Genomic DNA, 18695 nt, shown 5'->3' with positions numbered 1-18695 from the left:
TTGACTGTTTGGCTGTCCTAGTTTGTGAAGTTTCTTTTGCCTAATTTTCTTTTTTTATAAATTTATTTATTTGTTTATTTATTTTTGGCTGCGTTGGGTCTTCGTTGCTGCTCACGGGCTTTTCTCTAGTTGTGGCGAGCGGGGGCTACTCCTCGTTGCGGTGCGCGGGCTTCTCATTGCCGTGGCTTCTCTTGTTGCGGAGCACATGCTCTAGGTGTGTGGGCTTCAGTAGTTGTGGCACATGGGCTCAGTAGTTGTGGTTTGCAGGTTCTAGAGCGCAGGCTTAGTAGTTGTGGCACACGGGCTTAGTTGTTCCGCGGCATGTGGGATCTTCCCGGACCAGGGCTGGAACCCGTGTCTCCTGCATTGGCAGGCGGATTCTTAACCACTGTGCCACCAGGGAAGCCCTTGCCTAATTTTCTATTTGCTTGGCTTTCTTATTGTTCATTTGTGGTTTTTAAAGTATATATTCTCTATATGAAACTTTAGGAGAAAAATAACTTCTTCCATTCTGTGGTTTGCTTTTCACTCTCTTAAGGCTGCCTTGGGTGAGTACGTGGACTCTTTTAATACATAATAATCTTATTTTAAAATAGTTTTATTTCTCAAAAATTTCGTTTATAATTAACACCGTTTGTGTCCTATTTAAGGGATCTTCATGTATTCTGAGTTCACTAAGATTTTTTTCTGCTTGTTTTCTTTTAAAACTTTTATTGTTTTACTTTTCACATTTAGCTCTGCCATTTTTTGGGGATTGATTTTTGTGTGTAGTATGAGCTAGGGATTAATGTACATTTTTTTTCCACATGGATATCCCTTAACTGAGCACCACTTATTATTCCACTACATGGAAGGGACAATTTTGTCACAAACCAGGTGACCTTATATGTGTGTATCTGTTTTTGGATTCTTTGTTCTGTTCTATTCATTTGTCTATTCTTATACCAGTATCACAGTGTCATTACCATGATCGATAGTATGAGTCCTTTTGCTTATTCTTCAAAGGATTGTTTCTGGTCCTTTGGATTTCTAGATGAATTCTAGAATGTGTCAGTTCTACAAAAAATACTTTTATTTTTGAAGTACATATATATATATATATATATATATATATATATATATATATATATATATATATATATATATATATATATTTACCCCTGGGAATGCTTGGGGAGTTATTTTCCTTCAGCACTTTAAAAGATGTTATAGTCTGGTGTCCATTATTTCTATAGAAAATTGGCTCCTTTGATGATGGTATGTTCTTCTTTCCCTTCTGGGTACATTTAAGGTTTTTTCTTTGGTTTAAGCAGTTGACTATGGTGTGTGTGTGTGTGTGTGAGTGAAATTCTGCTTGGCCTTATTTAAATCCCCTCCCACCCCCGTATTTTACTGTGAAACTTTTCAAACTTAGAAATAATTTGAAAGGATATACAGTGAACATGCATATACTCACCACCTGGATTCTACAATTAAGATTTTGCTATATTGGCTTTATCACAGATATCCCTGTATCCATTTGTCATTCCATCTTTATTTCATGAGGCAATTCAAAGTAAGTTACAGACATCAGCACACTGTACCATTAAGCATTTAGGCATGCCTCTTATAAAATAGCTCAGTATTTATTTATGATTCTTTGTTTGGAAGTACATGTTATATACAGTGAAATGCACAAATCTTAAGCACTATCCCAGTGAGTTTTGACAAATGCACACACCTTTGTAACCCAAATTCCTATCGAGATATAGAACATTACCATCACCCTAGAAAGTTCCCTCATATCCGTCCCTCCATCTCGGCCCTTTCATTCATATCTACTGATCTGAGTTTTTTCATGACAAATTAGTTTTTCTGTTCTAGAACTTCATGTCAGTGGAACATACCTTTTTTCTAAGGTTTATGTCTCTCAACATGAGCATTTTGTGATTTATTGGTATTTTTGCTTGTATCAGTAGATCATTTCTTCTTATTGATGAGTAATTTTTCTGTCACAAGATTTCCAGGCCTACCTTATACTTTTCCCCACTCAGTTCTGGAATCAGCCATTTCTCCAAGGGGCCTTAGTTCCTTTTACTATGGGAATGGTATTTAGAAATCAAGAATTTGTTTTTTTAACAAGTAGATTCCAGGTTTTTTTGCCGAGACTTTCTATCATTTCATTCATTCTCTTGAACTTTTTTTAATCATTATTTTAAAGTCCCTGTTATTATTTCAATAACTAGGTAACTGTGAGGCTGCCTATATTGATTTTTCCTCCTTTTGTTTCTTTGCATTTGATTATAGTTCCTGTTAGGCTGGTATCTTTTTGTTTGTTTGCTTGTTTGTTTCTTTAGCACTGGACCTTGGGTATTAAGTGTTAGATAGCGTCACTCCTGTGGTATTCCTGCTGAATAGATAACCTGAACCTTCTCGTGAGGAAACATTAACTAAACACAAATTGAGGGAAATTCTACAAAATAACTGGTTTGTATTCTTCAAAAATGACAGTATCATGAGAACCATCAAAATGCTGAGAAGCGCGTTCAGTATTTTCTCCTTATATTGTTGTCTACTCTGAGAAATAAGTATGAGGAAGTTTCACTGTAATTGAGTAAAATTTGCTTTTGGCATTTATTTTGATGATTAAGTTAGGATTCTATGGATGCTGAATTGATATAAAAGGAGAGGATAGGTATCATATCCGAGAGTATCTTTCCGTCTTTAAGGCATTGCATTCTTGTCTAAAATGGAAAATTTGGCTGATTTGAGAATAAAATGTAATTGAGTATGCAACCATGTGAAGAATAAATTTTATTTTTTGGGAAAAAAATGTTGTGGAGCTCTTCCAGATAAGGGGAACTAAAGAGACATGGGTCTGGGAGTTATTTATTTTTAAGAATTGTTTATTGTAAAAGAAGACATTATTGAGACAGTTGACAAAATCTGAATAGTAGCATCACATTAATATTGATTTCCTGGTTTTGACAAATACGCTGTAGCTATGTAAGAGGCTCCCCTTGTTTTTAGGAAGTAAACACTGAATGAAGTATTTAAGGGTAAAGGGATACAGCGTCTGCATCTTAACTGTCAAATGATTCATAAAAATCATATTTGTGTGTGTATATAAAAGGATAATACAAATGTGGTAAACTGTTAACATTTGGGAAATCTGGTTAAGGGTGTATAAGAATTCTTTGTATTAGTTTTGTAACTTTTCTATAAATCTAAAAGTATGTCAACATAAAATGTTATAAGGAGGGGCTTCCCTGGTGGCTCAGTGGTTGAGAGTCCGCCTGCCGATGCAGGGGACACGGGTTCGTGCCCCGGTCCGGAAGATCCCACGTGCCGCGGAGCGGCTGGGCCCGTGAGCCATGGCCGCTGAGCCTGCGCGTCCGGAGCCTGTGCTCCGCAATGGGAGAGGCTACAACAGTGAGAGCCCCGCGCACCACACACACACACACAAAAATGTTATAAGGAAAAAAGTATGAGAAAAATAGTTATATATTTGCTGAGTTAAGTGAAATTTAAGAATTTCATCTTTAAGAAATGGCATGCTCTAGAGTGCCACCAGGTTGTGTAAGAGATCACTCACTTGGTGAGTGATCTAATCTTCTACCTGCTTGTTAATGCATAGGTATGTGGTCTTATGATTAAATAACACATTTGCAATAGTTCATAAAATAAAATGATCTATCTACATGGTGTTGAGGAGCTTGGATTTTCACTGAGACTGTGTAGGTTTGTTTATAAGCCCTCCCACTTGCTGAGAGAACTTGGAAAGTTACTTCTGTGCTTTAGTTTCCTCATGGCTACAGTGGGATAATACAGTACCCACCTCTTAGAATTTAATGAGATAATGAATAGAAAACTCTTAGCACAGAATCTGATTCCTCATTAGAGCTCAATAAACATTTTTGTTATTTTCAATAATTTTGCAGAATTTAGTCATTTATTGCAATTAAATAATTTTTGTTGTCTGATTTAGTTTCAACACACTGTATAGATTATGAACTTCTGTTGGCATCTACTGATGATACATTATGATTTTAAATATATCTCATAGTCAAATAAATTTGAGAAATCCTGTTTTTTTTTTTTTGGTTTTTTTTGTGGTACACGGGCCTCTCACTGTTGTGGCCTCTCCCGTTGCGGAGCACAGGCTCTGGACGCGCAGGCCCAGCGGCCATGGCTCACGGGCCCAGCAGCTCTGCGGCGTGTGGGATCTTCCCAGACCGGGGCACGAACCGGTGTCCCCTGCATCGGCAGGCGGACTCTCAACCACTGTGCCACCAGGAAAGCCCCCTGTATTGTTTTGTACTTCCCTCCTAATCACCTGTAGAATAAAGATTACAGCATTTATCTTATTACCTCATAGAACAAAATATTTGAAAGGGTTGTAAAATACAAATGCAATGTAAAATATTAATAATATAGTCCATTTATATGATCTGTGATAATTATACATTGACTTTTCTACATCCAGTAGCATATAAACCAATATATAAAAAACAGACACTTTCAACCTCAGTTGCTGACATGTTTTTCCTTTATTTTCCACAGATACTTTTCATATTCCTCTACCAAGCTTCTCTCTCTTGATATGTTAATAACAATTTCCTCAGTTTTCTCTCCCGTAAGATGGAATTTTGAGATCTTGCAACTGTTCTTGGTAGATAAAAACATAAAATAAATAGGGCTGTTTGTAAGTGAAATAAATTTCTGACTCCTACCTTTACAAAATATTAGCTATTGATCAGTCATAGATGTGCAAATTATTGATGTATACATCTTTTCGGACGTTGGGCTCTAAGTGATACATTTAGCATACTGGTAATGACCATTAAATCTTTGCTATCACCTATCCTCTACCTCTCAGGTTTACATTTAATAGATTTTGAAGGTATTTATTATTACTGCAGTTCTTTGTACTTGGCGCTTTGATCTGGAGGCGCTTTGATCTGGATCATTGTGCAGCATACTTAAAAGATTAAGTAGCCTTGCAATTACGATATTTTTAATTGTGGTATTTTTAGCCTATGACTCAAGCTACATTTGAATGAGTGTCTATTCTAAGAGCCTGTACTTTGATTACATTTGAACACATTGAATAGTTGCAGTTACAGTCATAAAAGCAATTTGTGTGAAAATCCAGTATTCTGTAGCGTTGTTATTGCCTACAGCAACAAGTTTCTTATCATGGTAAACACTCGTGACTTCAAAAAGAAAATATTTCTAGAAGTGATTGGCTCTTTTGAAATTTATTCGCCTTTCTGAGAGCGTTGAAGTTTTGTTGGTTGCTTTAAAAAAGCACCATTCTGCGGGATATTTAAACAAGTGCTGATTAAGCTGGAAGTAAACTCCCTAGTATATTTTAACAGTCATCCTTCTTTAAAGTTCCAGTTGTACAAATGTTCTTTCATATTTTCATAGATTTTAGTTGCATTATGATTTGGAAGATTCTTGGAGGTATTCCAGTTCCCCTGTTGTACTTCGAGGAGTCTCCTTCGTGATAGCCCCTGCAGACAGTGTAGAGCCTCTCAGGGATACTTCCAGTATTCCTTCCCTCCCCGCGTCAGAGATTCTCAGTAGGCAATTGTTCCTGGTAATAAAAGGAAATAAAAAAATTGAGTTAACACTGATTATGTAGTTTGATAGTTATAGTATTAGAAGAAAACACGAAATTCCTATAAAATTTAGGTGACTGAACAATTTTAAACATTAGTCTTGTATTGTATGAGATGCTTGTTTTAGTAACAAGTATTATGGAAATGTATACTTCTCTGTCCTTTCCAGGTTGATTCCTCAGAGATAATTGCTGATAAAACTTGGATGTGTATCCTTTGCTAGATTTGCTGTGCTTGTATAAACACATGTTTATTAGTGCCTGCATTTTATAACCACTTTAGGTCTTTGCTGTCTTTTGCTAAGTAAAGGGCTTTGCCTTGTAAGAATTTATTGAGTGCCTGACGTTATATTTATTAGTAATCACACCTACTGGATGGTCACATCTACTATTGAACTTATTTTCTTATTGCTTTTGTAAAAGGTTGTTGTAGTCATCTTTTGGAACACAGTATCTGCCAAAATAAGAGCCGTATTTTAACTGAGAAGTATCCAGCAGATGTCTGTGTATTTAACATGGAAGATTATTTATGGTTAAGATGAGTAAATGCTTAAAGATCAGGAAAAGGACTTAGTAAAATGTCAACTATAGTTCTTTTAACATATGTCAACTATAGTTCTTTTAACATAAGTGTATATCTCACATTTCCCGGTTAGCCTAAAAATCAAAGGTGATATATTGAAAGAGAAAAGAACACATTAATGATAAGTATAGCATCTCAGTGGGAGGACTTCTAGTAAGGTAAAAGTCTGATAGTTTTAGTAATCCTAGGAATTATTTATTTGAACACTTAGTAGTTAAAGCATTGATCCTGAAGCCATAACACCTGGCTTTCAATCCCAGCTGCTCGTCACACTAGCTCTATGACCCTTAAGCGCTTAAGTTGCTTATCCTTGTGTCTATTTCTTTATCTATTAAAAGGATTGGTATGAATATCAAATGGGTTAATATTTATAAAGTGCTTAGAGCATTGCCTGGTTCATAGTGCTAGGTAACTGCTTGATGTTACTTCTGTTATTTATTTTAAAGGATTTATACAGAATGAAAAGTAGGTTTAAAAAATGACAGTGAAATACTTTTTTCATTTGATTGTCCTAGAAAGCTAAAGACCAGTTAGCCTCAAAAAAGGCATACAACTATTAGGTCAGTTAGTATTTTCTTATTCTGTGGAAAATAAAACTAGAACATAACTTTAATTGAATTGTTAAAAAATACCTTCGGTGTCAATTTCTAGGTTTTCTGTTAGTTTGGCTTTCTGTGTTTCTTTCAGTTACAAGATTTTATAATTGAGATGGTATGGTATAGAGAAAGGCTTTTGGAATAAGGCATTTGAAATCTCATTTCCATCACTTTCTGGGTAACTTTGGGTAGTGTATCAGTTATCTGTTGCTGTGTGACAACTCCAAAACTTAGTTGCTTCAAAAACGATTTATTATTTCTCATGATTTTGTGGACTGACTGTACTCAATTGAGGGGTTCTTCTGTTTTACGTGGAACATTTTGTTTACCAGCATTTTTGATCTCGGAACAGAACAACAATGCTGAAATCTGTTTTTAGAACATTTTATTTAAATGAGCTAATGTGTTAAAAGTTATTTCTGTGATGCCTGGCCATTGTTAAAACTCAGGAAATGGTGCTGATTTTTATTTAATAGTCAAAACAATTCAACTGTCCCAAATGTAAAGTGGCTAGCATGTAAAAAAAGTCTCTTGGTTGATACTTGTTTGGCTCATGTGTTTGAGTTAACAAAGCTATTCACAGCAGAACGCTAACAGCTTCCACTGGTTGATCAATTCAGTGAACAAATAAATGAGTGAATGCCTACTATATGCCAGACAGTGTTCTCAGTGCTGGCAATATAGCATTGAAAGAATTAAAGCTCTTTCCCTCACGGGTTTTATATTTAGTGGGGGAGGGGAAAACAGATAATAAGCAAACATATATATCAGTTGGTGGCAAGTGCTATAGAGAACACTAAAGCAGGATAAAGGAGGAGAGGTTAGTATATGTGCTGGTGGGGGCTTACCCTTCTGTTTAAGGTGGTCAGGGAAAGCCTTTCTAATAAGATCTTTGGGCAGAAACTCAAAGTAAAATGAGGGGATCAAGTCCTGCTGTTCCCTCTGCCTGGAACCTTCTTCTAGATAAATGTAAAGGTTTTGAGGCAGCAACTATGGTTAGAGACAGTAAGGAGGCCAGTGTAGGTGGATGAGAGCAAACAAATGGGATAATGGTGGGAAATACTAGATACGGCTTCGGGCTGAATCACGTATGACCTTGGAGGCCATTGTGAGGAATTTGACTTTACTGTGAGATGGGAAGAAGCTCTTGGGAGGTTTTGAGGAGAAGAGTGATGCGGTCTGACTTGTGTACTAAATGGATCACCCTGGCTGCTAAGTTGAGAGTAGATGGTAGAGGACGGGGCAGAAGCAAGAACAGTTGGGGAGCGTGCAACGAGAGATGCTGGGGGCTTGCATTGGGGTTGTAGCAGTAAAGGTAAAGCAAAATGGTCAAATTCTGGATCTATTTTGCAGATAAAGTCAATGGGATTTGCCGATAAGTGTGGGAAGTGAGAGAAAGAGGAGAGTCAGATTTGATTCTCGCACAAATTATGGGCCTGAGAAACTAGGAGGATAGAGTTGTCATTCCTGAGATGGGGAAGGCTGGAGGAGGAGTGGGTTGGAGGGAATTATGAACATGTTTTGAACATGTTCCGTTTGAGATATCTAGTAGACACTCAGTAAGAGATGTTGAGTAGACAGTTGGATATGTAAGTCTGGAGTTGGGGAGAGAGGTCTGGGTTGGAGATACACATTTGGGTTTTAAGAATAGAGGTGGTATTTAAAACTGTGTGATTGGATGAGATCACCTAAGGGAAGTGAATGTAGTTAGAGAAGATAGGCATCCAAAGACTGAGCCTTGGGGCACCCCAGAATTTAAAGGTTGTGGAAATGCAATGGAACTGGAAAGGAATCTGAGAAGGGACCGCAGGTGAGGTAAAGAGGAGAACAGAATGGTGTCCTGGCAGTCAGTTGCATACTGTTTAAAGCAGGAGAACACAATCAACTGTGTCAAATACTGCAAGTCAAATAAATCAAGGATGTGGCAATGCAGTGGCTGATGGTGACTTTGACAGGAGCTATTTTGGTGGAATGATGGGGTAATGAAAGCCTGATTAGAGTGAGTTCAAGAAAGGGGCAGAATTGGAGGCAGCTTTTCTTAACAGTGCTTTCAAGAAGGACTGGTGTAAGGGGGAATAGAGAAATGGGTGATGGCTGAAGGAGAGTATATAAACAAGAAAGTTTTTTTTTTTTTTTCAAAATGGGAGATATGGGATAGTTATATATATATGTAGAGAGAAGGAGGGAGAGGGAGAGAGAGGTTGGTGATGAGAAAGAGTGGGAAATTGGTGGAGTGATGTACTTCAGTAAGTGAGCATGGGTGCCTTAGATAGAAGCACTGACAGATGCAAGTGGGCTAGTAGATGTGGTGGTGAGAATGTGGAAGTTTCTTTCAAATCCCCCCCTGCCCCCCAGTAAAGTTGGATGCAAGGACAAGAGTCAGGAGTGAGGATGAGGGAGGAGGTGATGGTTTGAGAAGAGAGGAGGTGTGAATTAGGACAGTGGGAGTATGAATAAATTAAGAGAATGTATATACTGTTTTACATTTTACATAGATTCTTTTACTTAGTCCTTTGGATAATTTTCAGAGCATGCTACATCAGTAAAACCCCATTTTAAAAATGAAAATACTAAGGCTCAGGTAAATTCCTTGCTGTTAGAGGGATTGCTAGGTGTCTGTTGAGTGTTTAAAATCTAGCTCTATTTAGATGATTTGCATTATTTGAAGTCAGTGCTTCCTTACCAGACTCCCAAGATTTGTCTTCCCAGAACATTCTGCAGAGATTTTTAAGTACCACTATAGCAAAACATTCTTATGAATGTTTTTACCCCAGAATTTACCCATGACCTGTGGTTGACCCCCAAATGAGAGATCACATGTTGTGCCATTCCATTTGTATGACATGTCCAGAACAGGCAGATCTAAAGAGACAAAAAAAAAAAAAAGACAAAAAAGAGACAAAAAAAAGAGAGACAGATCTAAAGTGACAAAGTAGATTTGTGGTGGCCTAGGGATGGAGGAGTTGGGGAGGAATGGGGAGTGACTGGTAATGGATATAGGGTTTCTTTTGATGGTGATGAAAATTTTCTAAAATTGATTGTGGTAATGGTTGCATAATTCTGTGAATATACTAAAAACCATTGATTGTACCATTTGAATGGGTGAATTGTATGGTATGTGAATTATGTCTTAATAAAACTGTTATTATAAGAAATGCCTTCTGCATCACCTGCCTCAAGAGAAGACTGTACTGATTTTATTATTTTTATCTTTATTGAGTTTACCATTTATTTACCTTTTCCAAGTTTGTGCTGCATTTCTGTGGTATCTTCTTTTTTTTTGTTTTTTAACATCTTTATTGGAGTATAATTGCTTTACAATGGTGTGTTAGTTTCTGCTTTATAACAAACTGAATCAGTTATACATATACATACATTCCCATATCTCTTCCCTCTTGCATCTCCCTCCCTCCCACCCTCCCTATCCCACCCCTCTAGGTGGTCACAAAGCACGGAGCTGATCTCCCTGTGCTATGCGGCTGCTTCCCACTAGCTATCTATTTTACGTTTGGTAGTGTATATATGTCCATGCCACTCTCTCACTTTGTCACAGCTTACCCTTCCCCCTCTCCATATCCTCAAGTCCATTCTCTAGTAGGTCTGTTTCTTTATTCCCGTCTTACCCCTAGGTACTTCATGACCTTTTTTTTTTTTCCTTAGATTCCATACATATGTGTTAGCATACGGTATTTGTTTTTCTCTTTCTGACTTACTTCACTCTGTATGACAGACTCTAGGTCCATCCACCTCACTACAAATAACTCAATTTCATTTCTTTTTATGGCTGAGTAATATTCCATTGTATATATGTGCCACATCTTCTTTATCCATTCATCCGATGATGGACACTTAGGTTGCTTCCATCTCCTGGCTATTGTAAATAGAGCTGCAATGAACATTTTGGTACATGACTCTTTTTGAATTATGGTTTTCTCAGGGTATATGCCCAGTAGTGGGATTGCTGGATCATATGGTAATTCTCTTTTTAGTTTTTTAGGGAACTTCCATACTGTTCTCCATAGTGACTGTATCAATTTACATTCCCACCAGCAGTGCAAGAGGGTTCCCTTTTCTCCACACCCTCTCCAGCATTTATTGTTTCTAGATTTTTTGATGATGGCCATTCTGACCGGTGTGAGATGATACCTCATTGTAGTTTTGATTTGCATTTCTCTAATGATTAATGATGTTGAGCATTCTTTCATGTGTTTGTTGGCAATCTGTATATCTTCTTTGGAGAAATGTCTATTTAGGTCTTCTTCCCATTTTTGGATTGGGTTGTTTGTTTTTTTGTTATTGAGCTGCATGAGCTGCTTGTAAATTTTGGAGATTAATCCTTTGTCAGTTGCTTCATTTGCAAATATTTTCTCCCATTCTGAGGGTTGTCTTTTGGTCTTGTTTATGGTTTTCTTTGCTGTGCAAAAGCTTTTAAGTTTCATTAGGTACCATTTGTTTATTTTTGTTTTTATTTCCATTTCTCTAGGAGGTGGATCAAAAAGAACCTTGCTGTGATTTATGTCATAGAGTGTTCTGCCTATGTTTTCCTCTAAGAGTTTGATAGTTTCTGGCCTTACATTTAGGTCTTTAATCCATTTTGAGCTTATTTTTGTGTATGGTGTTAGGGAGTGTTGTAACCTCATACTTTTACATGTCCCTGTCCAGTTTTCCCAGCACCACTTATTGAAGAGGCTGTCTTTTCTCCATTGTATATTCTTGCCTCCTTTATCAAAGATAAGGTGACCATATGTGTGTGGGTTTATCTCTGGGCTTTCTATCCTGTTCTGTTGATCTATATCTCTGTTTTTGTGCCAGTACCATACTGTCTTGATTACTGTAGCTTTGTAGTATAGTCTGAAGTCAGGGAGCCTGATTCCTCCAGCTCCATTTTTTGTTCTCAAGATTGCTTTGGCTATTCGGGGTCTTTTGTGTTTCCATACAAATTGTGAAATTTTTTGTTCTAGTTCTGTGAAAAATGCCAGTGGTAGTTTGATAGGGATTGCATTGAATCTGTAGATTGCTTTGGGTAGTAGAGTCATTTTCACAATGTTGATTCTTCCAATCCGAGAACATGGTATATCTCTCCATCTATTTGTATCGTCTTTAATTTCTTTCATCAGTGTCTTATAATTTTCTGCATACAGGTCTTTTGTCTCCTTAGGTAGGTTTATTCCTAGATATTTTATTCTTTTTGTTGCAATGGTAAATGGGAGTGTTTTCTTAATTTCACTTTTAGATTTTTCATCATTAGTGTATAGGAATGCCAGAGATTTCTGTGCATTAATTTTGTATCCTGCTACTTTACCAAGATGATTGATTAGCTCTAGTAGTTTTCTGGTAGCATCTTTGGGATTCTGTATGTATAGTATCATGTCATCTGCAGACAGTGACCCCATGCACTGTGAAAATCCATGGATAACTTCACAGTTAGGGCCCTGTATCTGCGCTTCCACCTCCGGGGACTCAGCAACCACAGATCCTGCAGTGCCATAGTGCACATCTATGGAAAACATCCACCTATGAGTAACACACACACACATGCACGCACACGCACAGGTTTCAACTTTGTTGTGTTTATTCTCGTGGCCACTCATCCTTGACATGTGCGTGCATACCTATTTGAACAGTAATGTAACAGGTAACTCCCGTCACTTGTGTTCTACTTTTTTACTTACCATTCAGACTTAGTTCCTGATTGACCCTAGGGTTTGTAATTTTGTTTACAACTTCATAAAAATAGAAAGTCCCTCACTGATCAACAGGGAGTGTATGAAAGGAAAATTGACCCATTCTGACTCAGGGCAACATTTCCTGTTTTTGAAAGACACACACCCACTTGGTAGTGCTTACATATGTCCAAGTACTGATCCACTGAAGTGGGGTTGCTTTCTTTCTTGGTACCAAACTTTGCATTCTTAAAATACTTCGCCCTCTACCTATTTATGCTGTAGATTTGTAATAATAGACAATTTCCAAACGTCTGAACCTTGTCTCAATCATGGGGCTCACACATTCTGTCTGGTATCTTCTTATTGTCAAAAGTAGAGAGAAGCATGTAGCTATGCACTTGTATGTAGAGGAGTATCATCAAGAGAATCCTGGATAGCTGTACCTTTCATTTTTACTGAGTGACATTTCTGACAGAATCATCAGAATCTGGCCCTTAGTTTTGTCGTTTCAGAAATTATTTGATCAGTGTCCTAGACTTGACCAGACCTGGGTTCTGTCACTAGATTCTCAAGAAACTGAAATATATCAGCATTATGCTAGTTTATTAACTTTAATGAGAAACGTTAGGCAGACTAAATAATCAAGTTGGCCTAAGCATTATATTCTCTGTATTTGAAAAAATAAGTTAGGAGTCATATTATGATCCCTGTTTTCTTGATGGCCATGAAATCATCGCATGAGTTAATAGTTTAATGGCATTTGCAGGGATAACCCAGGGCATCTTTCTCTTATAAGAATATATTTGTTCCTAGAACTTGACATATTGAGTTCCTGAACTGAGACATCCCTTTTCCTAACATGGCTAGGTTTCTCTGCCAGTAATTGAATTTTCAGCTTAAAAAAGTAAATAAAAATGAAATAAAGTAATTCCACTAATAGTTATCTTCTTTTCTGAGTGATGGTATTTCACTATGTTCTTAATTGAGCCATCTACTTCTAACATTCTTTTTGAGTTCTCTAGCAAAAGACCCACAAACCATTCAGAGTTCAGTTTACCCACTTAAACAAATTTTTTTTTAGCTTCCCCACTTTACCTGTATGTTATACCAGTGTTTCAAGGTTTTAGAAAAGTAAAAAAGGATTTGGTCTTAATGAATATTGATAAATTTTATTAAAGGCATATGGCAAAAAAAAGGAAACATGGCATTTTATATATAGATTGCCTTTGTTACCATATAACCTAAGGTTTTGAATTGGTTTGTGGATTTGACACTTGTCTTCTAATTGTGAGTTATTATTTATAGAGTGGTGAACAACAGGTTTAGTTATACTCTCCATCCAATGGACATGTTTAATGTGTGCCTTGCTTGTCTACAAAAATACAAATGATATCTGTTCCCTGCTATATCCTTAGCACCACCACATTATAGCTGCTCAGAGGGGAGTTAAGTTAGATGAGAAAAGAAGTAGAAGAATTTCCTTTAGGTGTAGAACAAAAGATTTATTTTAAGAGTGGTCCATAAATCAGAATCTTTGCTGTGGTCATTTATATACAAAAGTATATTTAGCCCAGAGGAATAATTTGAGAGCCAGTTAAGATACAACCAGAAAACTAAGCTTTATTCATTACTGACAGATGGATATATTATTCTTTAGTGCATAATTTGATTTTAAAAGTTTATTTTATTGTAAGACTAGCCAGCAGAGCTCTGACAGCTCTGGCAGTTTCATCTAGATTGTAAATGCTTAACGGTATTGCTTTCCCACCTTTTTACATGTGATGATACGTATAGAAAATATAATGTTTTGTGGCATGCCACGGTAAACTGGAGAGAATTTAGGCACATTTGACTCAGACTTGGTGAAGAAATTTATTACATTTTCTTTATGATATGTAGTATTATAAAATACGATACCAAAGCTTTTGGGAAGATAGTTGTGGCAGCCTTGGAATTGTGCCATCCTGATCCACTTCAAGAGAACCTCCTGCGAAGAGCAGTTAACTGACAGCCTCCAGCTGTTGTGCCTTTTGGTTATGCCTCAGTGCTCAGCAGAGGCCCCTTTGCTGCTGGGCTGCTCTCAGCCAGTGACCAAACACAGTGGGGGTCCTAGAGCTGTTCTAGTTTGATGGGGAACTAGCCTAGCAGATAATTTTTGCCTGGGGACTCCCCATTGACCCTGCCAAGATTTTCTCTTAACAGCACTGCTGTTGGAGGTTCTTTACACCCAATTCTTCCTTTGCACCTCTTTCACAGGTGTCAGAACTGCTCAAGGTCTGAAGCTCTCTTCACCTATTCCTTCTTCCTGTCCCTGTGTATCCTTCAGAGACATCTTTCCCAAGAAATTTCTTGCACATCTTATCTGCTTCTCAGAGGATTTAAACTGATGCAATAATACATAATGAATTTGTATAAAACTTGCAGTTAAAATTCTTTCTTTTTTTAAAATGAGAAAGTTGAGTTTGCTTCCATAAATACAACTTTTGAATCTTAGATTTGTATTTGAAGTGGTTTTATACAATTCCTAGTCAAGAGTTTGAAAAAATAACTCTATATTCTTGTCACTGTCTTGGCTTGAAACTTGGCTCATTCATTAAATGGTAACAAATGGCAGAAGGAATTCATCACTCTGTCTACTTGACAGAAACTCTTCTTAATTGTTAACCAGATTTCAAATAATTTTGGTCTCTTTAAGTTGAATATCCTAGATACTATCATTTTGTTAATTTTCCTTCATTACCAAATGCAATGTTGAAGTTTTCTACAGTAGCCAATTTCAAGTCCCATGAATTTTTTATATTAAATCTTTCAAAATAATCATAAAGCTCTTATACACAGCTATAGCTCAGTCTTATTAATAAGTCTTCAGGATTCAAATTAGTACATGATTAAGTATCACTAGTGAATCTTATTTACTCCATACTTTTGAAACAGGCTGCCTTTTGCTTTGAACCTTTTAAAGTACAGATTAGTATATACCCTTTATAAACTCTTGTGTCCATTTCTCTTTCTTTCTGCCTAGACTTCTGTTCTTTGAGGCCTAGTTCAAACCCACATTTCACACTGATGCTTTCTTTCCTTTGTGTGAATCAACCTGTGTTGGCATGACTTATCCGAGAAATGTTTACTGAGTGCATATTCTCTGCTACGTTCTGTGTATAAAATAGTGAACAAAAAAGGATAATATCTCTATATTGTGAATATATAAGATTGATAATTTAGTGTAACCTATTTTTTTCTCTTTTTACAATACAGTTTAGCATTTGATTTTCGCTGAATATAACTCATGTGTGTACATCTGTACACTTGCTGAGTATTTTGTCAAAAGAATGAAGACCTTTTATAACTATGTTTTAAGGTTCTTTTATGCCTCATAACATCTCCCCATGACACTTACTTGTTTTTCACAAGTACTTCTGCATTAAGAGTCTACTGAATCTTAAGTATTAATTATAGCAGAGGTGTTTAGGAGTATAGAGTCACTGGACAGATCCCAAATCTATGGTAGAAAACAATTTGTTTATTATCCTTTGAACTTATTCTGATCAGAAGAGCTGTAGGGAGGAGACGGAATAGTTTTCCCATTGGGTTTAACTACTTGAGTCTAGTGCTTTGGTTCTCCACTTTGGCCATGTATTGGAATCACCTGGGGAGCTTTAAAAACTACTGATGCCTACCTCCCATCCCCAGAGTTTCTGATTTAATTGGTATGGGGTGTGGCCAGGACAAAGGGATTGTAATGTGCAGCCAAGATTTAGAACCACTGCATTAGGAGGTAGTGACAGTCAGCACTCTCAGTTAAAAAAAATTAGCAGAAGGGTTATTTTTTTAACAGTATAAAATATACACTGAGGAATCCTGGGAACAGTGCCATCCCAATAGTAATGAGGACCCATATCTCATTGAGGGAGTTCCGACTGGTCAAGTCTGGGAAAATTAGAGCATCAAAATAAGTAATTATAGTAATAGATTATAACCCATTGAATAAAATAGGAATCCATTATACTTACATAGGTAAATACATGAATAAATTGAAATTGATTATTTGTACAGTCTCAAATTGAAACTCCACAAAATACTTCATTACAGAGGGGAAAGGAGAAACTTGATAGTGGAGAAATCTAGCAGATACCATGTTAAGTAGTCAGAGTGAATATTATCAGTAGTGGAGCAAATCAAAATTTTGTACCACCTGATAGCATGTAATGAGAAAAAAACCCCATCACTTTTTAAGCATTTCTCCCAAAGATCTATAACCCTCATCTAATTACAAGAAGACATCAGACAGACCCATACTGAGGGACATTCAACAAATAACTGGCCTGTAATATCTTATGCTAGGGTCATAGTAATCAAGGAAAGACTTGAGGGACTATGCCATATTGGAAAAGACTGAAAGAGATATGACAGCTAAATGCAGTGCATGATTCGGAATTGGATTCTTTTTCATAAAGGACGTTATCAGTGTCATTGGCCAAACTCACAGTCCGAGGCTTAGATGGTGGAGATGTATCAGTATTTGTTTCCTGATTTTGATGATTGTATTGTGATATTGTAGGAGAATATTCTTGTTTGTAGGAAATATGAAGCATGCCATTATTTGGCAAATTACTCTCAAGTGGGTTAGGAAAAAGTATTTATTGTACTGTTCTTATAACGTCTCTGTAAGTTTGAGACTGTGCAGGATAACTATGATTGTATGACTTTGTATTTAGAGAACTCTTAGAACGTTAATTTTCTTGTGGAAAAGTCATGCGAAGTAGCAACATAATTTATCAGGGAATTGTATCTTTCATGAAATAATTTTCCAAATAATCAAAGCTCTTCAAGTGCTAAAATGCTTTTTTAACTGTTTTGATGTATCCTGTACTTTTCTGCCTTTTAAGGCTGAATATATTGAACTTGGTCTTATCTGTTTGGGATAACAAATAGCCCAGTTTTTATTATTATCTTCTGAAGTAATACCCACGTCTAGGTCCATGGTTAGCCTTTGGGGTTTTCTTTTGTTTGGTTTGGGTCTTATCTTCCAGTGTCTGGCTTTAAGTTCTGTTGGTGTCATGGTGCATGTATTTTTAATTTGTCAGTTCTCTTTCTAGTGTGTTATTTCTAATCTCCTGTAGTCTCAAGAACAAGGTCTATGCTTTTCCTTTTTTTACTGTCATGTTAGTAAAACTCAGATTAAGTATAGATATTTTATCATAGCAATGTTGTACTCATAGCACCCCTTGAAGTTTAATTCAGGATTATGGCTAGGTTTCAGCAAGTTCTGAAAAGTGAAGAATTACTATAAATAGTAGATGATTTCGCTCTCATTTTACAAACTTCTCTTAGAATGTCAGATGAATCGGATAATTTTAAAAGAAAACCGCTGATTGATCGATTGATTATTATTATTATTATTTTTAATTTCAGAGCTCCAGAGATTATATTGGGGCTGCCATTTTGTGAAGCCATAGACATGTGGTCACTGGGATGCGTGATTGCAGAATTATTCCTTGGATGGCCTCTCTACCCAGGAGCCTTGGAGTATGACCAGGTAATAGAACTGTCGTGATAACCCAGTAGAATTGGTAGAATGTAAAGAAGAATAATAGACTTACAGGAATGCATTTTCCGAGATACACAATACATGTGAGACTCCTTTTAGAATAAATTGGCAAAACCTTGGATCTAACGGAATTTAAATTCAGGATCTCAAAACAGAACTTGATTTTTAAAGTGTTTTCATAAACAAGGGTATAATCCACAGGCCTGAAAACCTTTTGGGAGAATTTTTTTGGTACCATTTTTATATTATACATATATAAAGGGCTGGACTGTGTCCATTTAAATAATAGTGCTTTGCTTGGGTGACAGACATCACTTGGGTGATGACAGCTGAAGTCAGCCTCTCCCAAGGAATAAAAGTCATCATAGCTACTGGTCTTTAACCAACAATCTTTACTGGTCTTAAGTACCTCAGTCACCCTAACCCTCTTTAGTATTTTTAGCTGTTTTTGGTGGTGCTAAAAGTCTAGCTTAACATTATTGAAATGACTGTCAGTAAAATCCAGCAAATCACCTCATTACACACTTTTCATGGTAGTTTTCAGGTGTGTTCATTAGTCTCTCTAAGCTACTAGACAATGTTGTTTGCTATTTATTTGGTTTTTAATATCAAGATTCTTTTTTTGGTAATTGTTATCTTCTTCACTATTATTTGAAAGTTTCATAGCATCTCCCTTATTAGAGAGATATATATACTC

General features: G+C 36.6%; 1 protein-coding gene across 3 annotated transcripts in view; it reads left to right on the top strand.

Annotated features, from left to right (window-relative positions):
• HIPK3 (homeodomain interacting protein kinase 3) overlaps positions 1–18695 on the top strand; it is a 96910-nt gene that overhangs the window by 53505 nt on the left and 24710 nt on the right. For all 3 annotated transcript variants that reach the window (XM_082627302.1, XM_082627303.1, XM_082627301.1), the window contains one exon: positions 17863–17986. In XM_082627302.1, coding sequence (XP_082483428.1) covers positions 17863–17986 — 124 coding nt within the window. The remainder of the gene's footprint in view (positions 1–17862; positions 17987–18695) is intronic.

Source organism: Mesoplodon mirus (genome assembly GCF_964341445.2).
Source record: "Mesoplodon mirus genome assembly, chromosome: 7".
Taxonomy (NCBI): domain Eukaryota; kingdom Metazoa; phylum Chordata; class Mammalia; order Artiodactyla; family Ziphiidae; genus Mesoplodon; species Mesoplodon mirus.
Note: the sequence above shows the minus strand (reverse complement) of the source record. Positions and strands in the feature narration are given on the sequence as shown.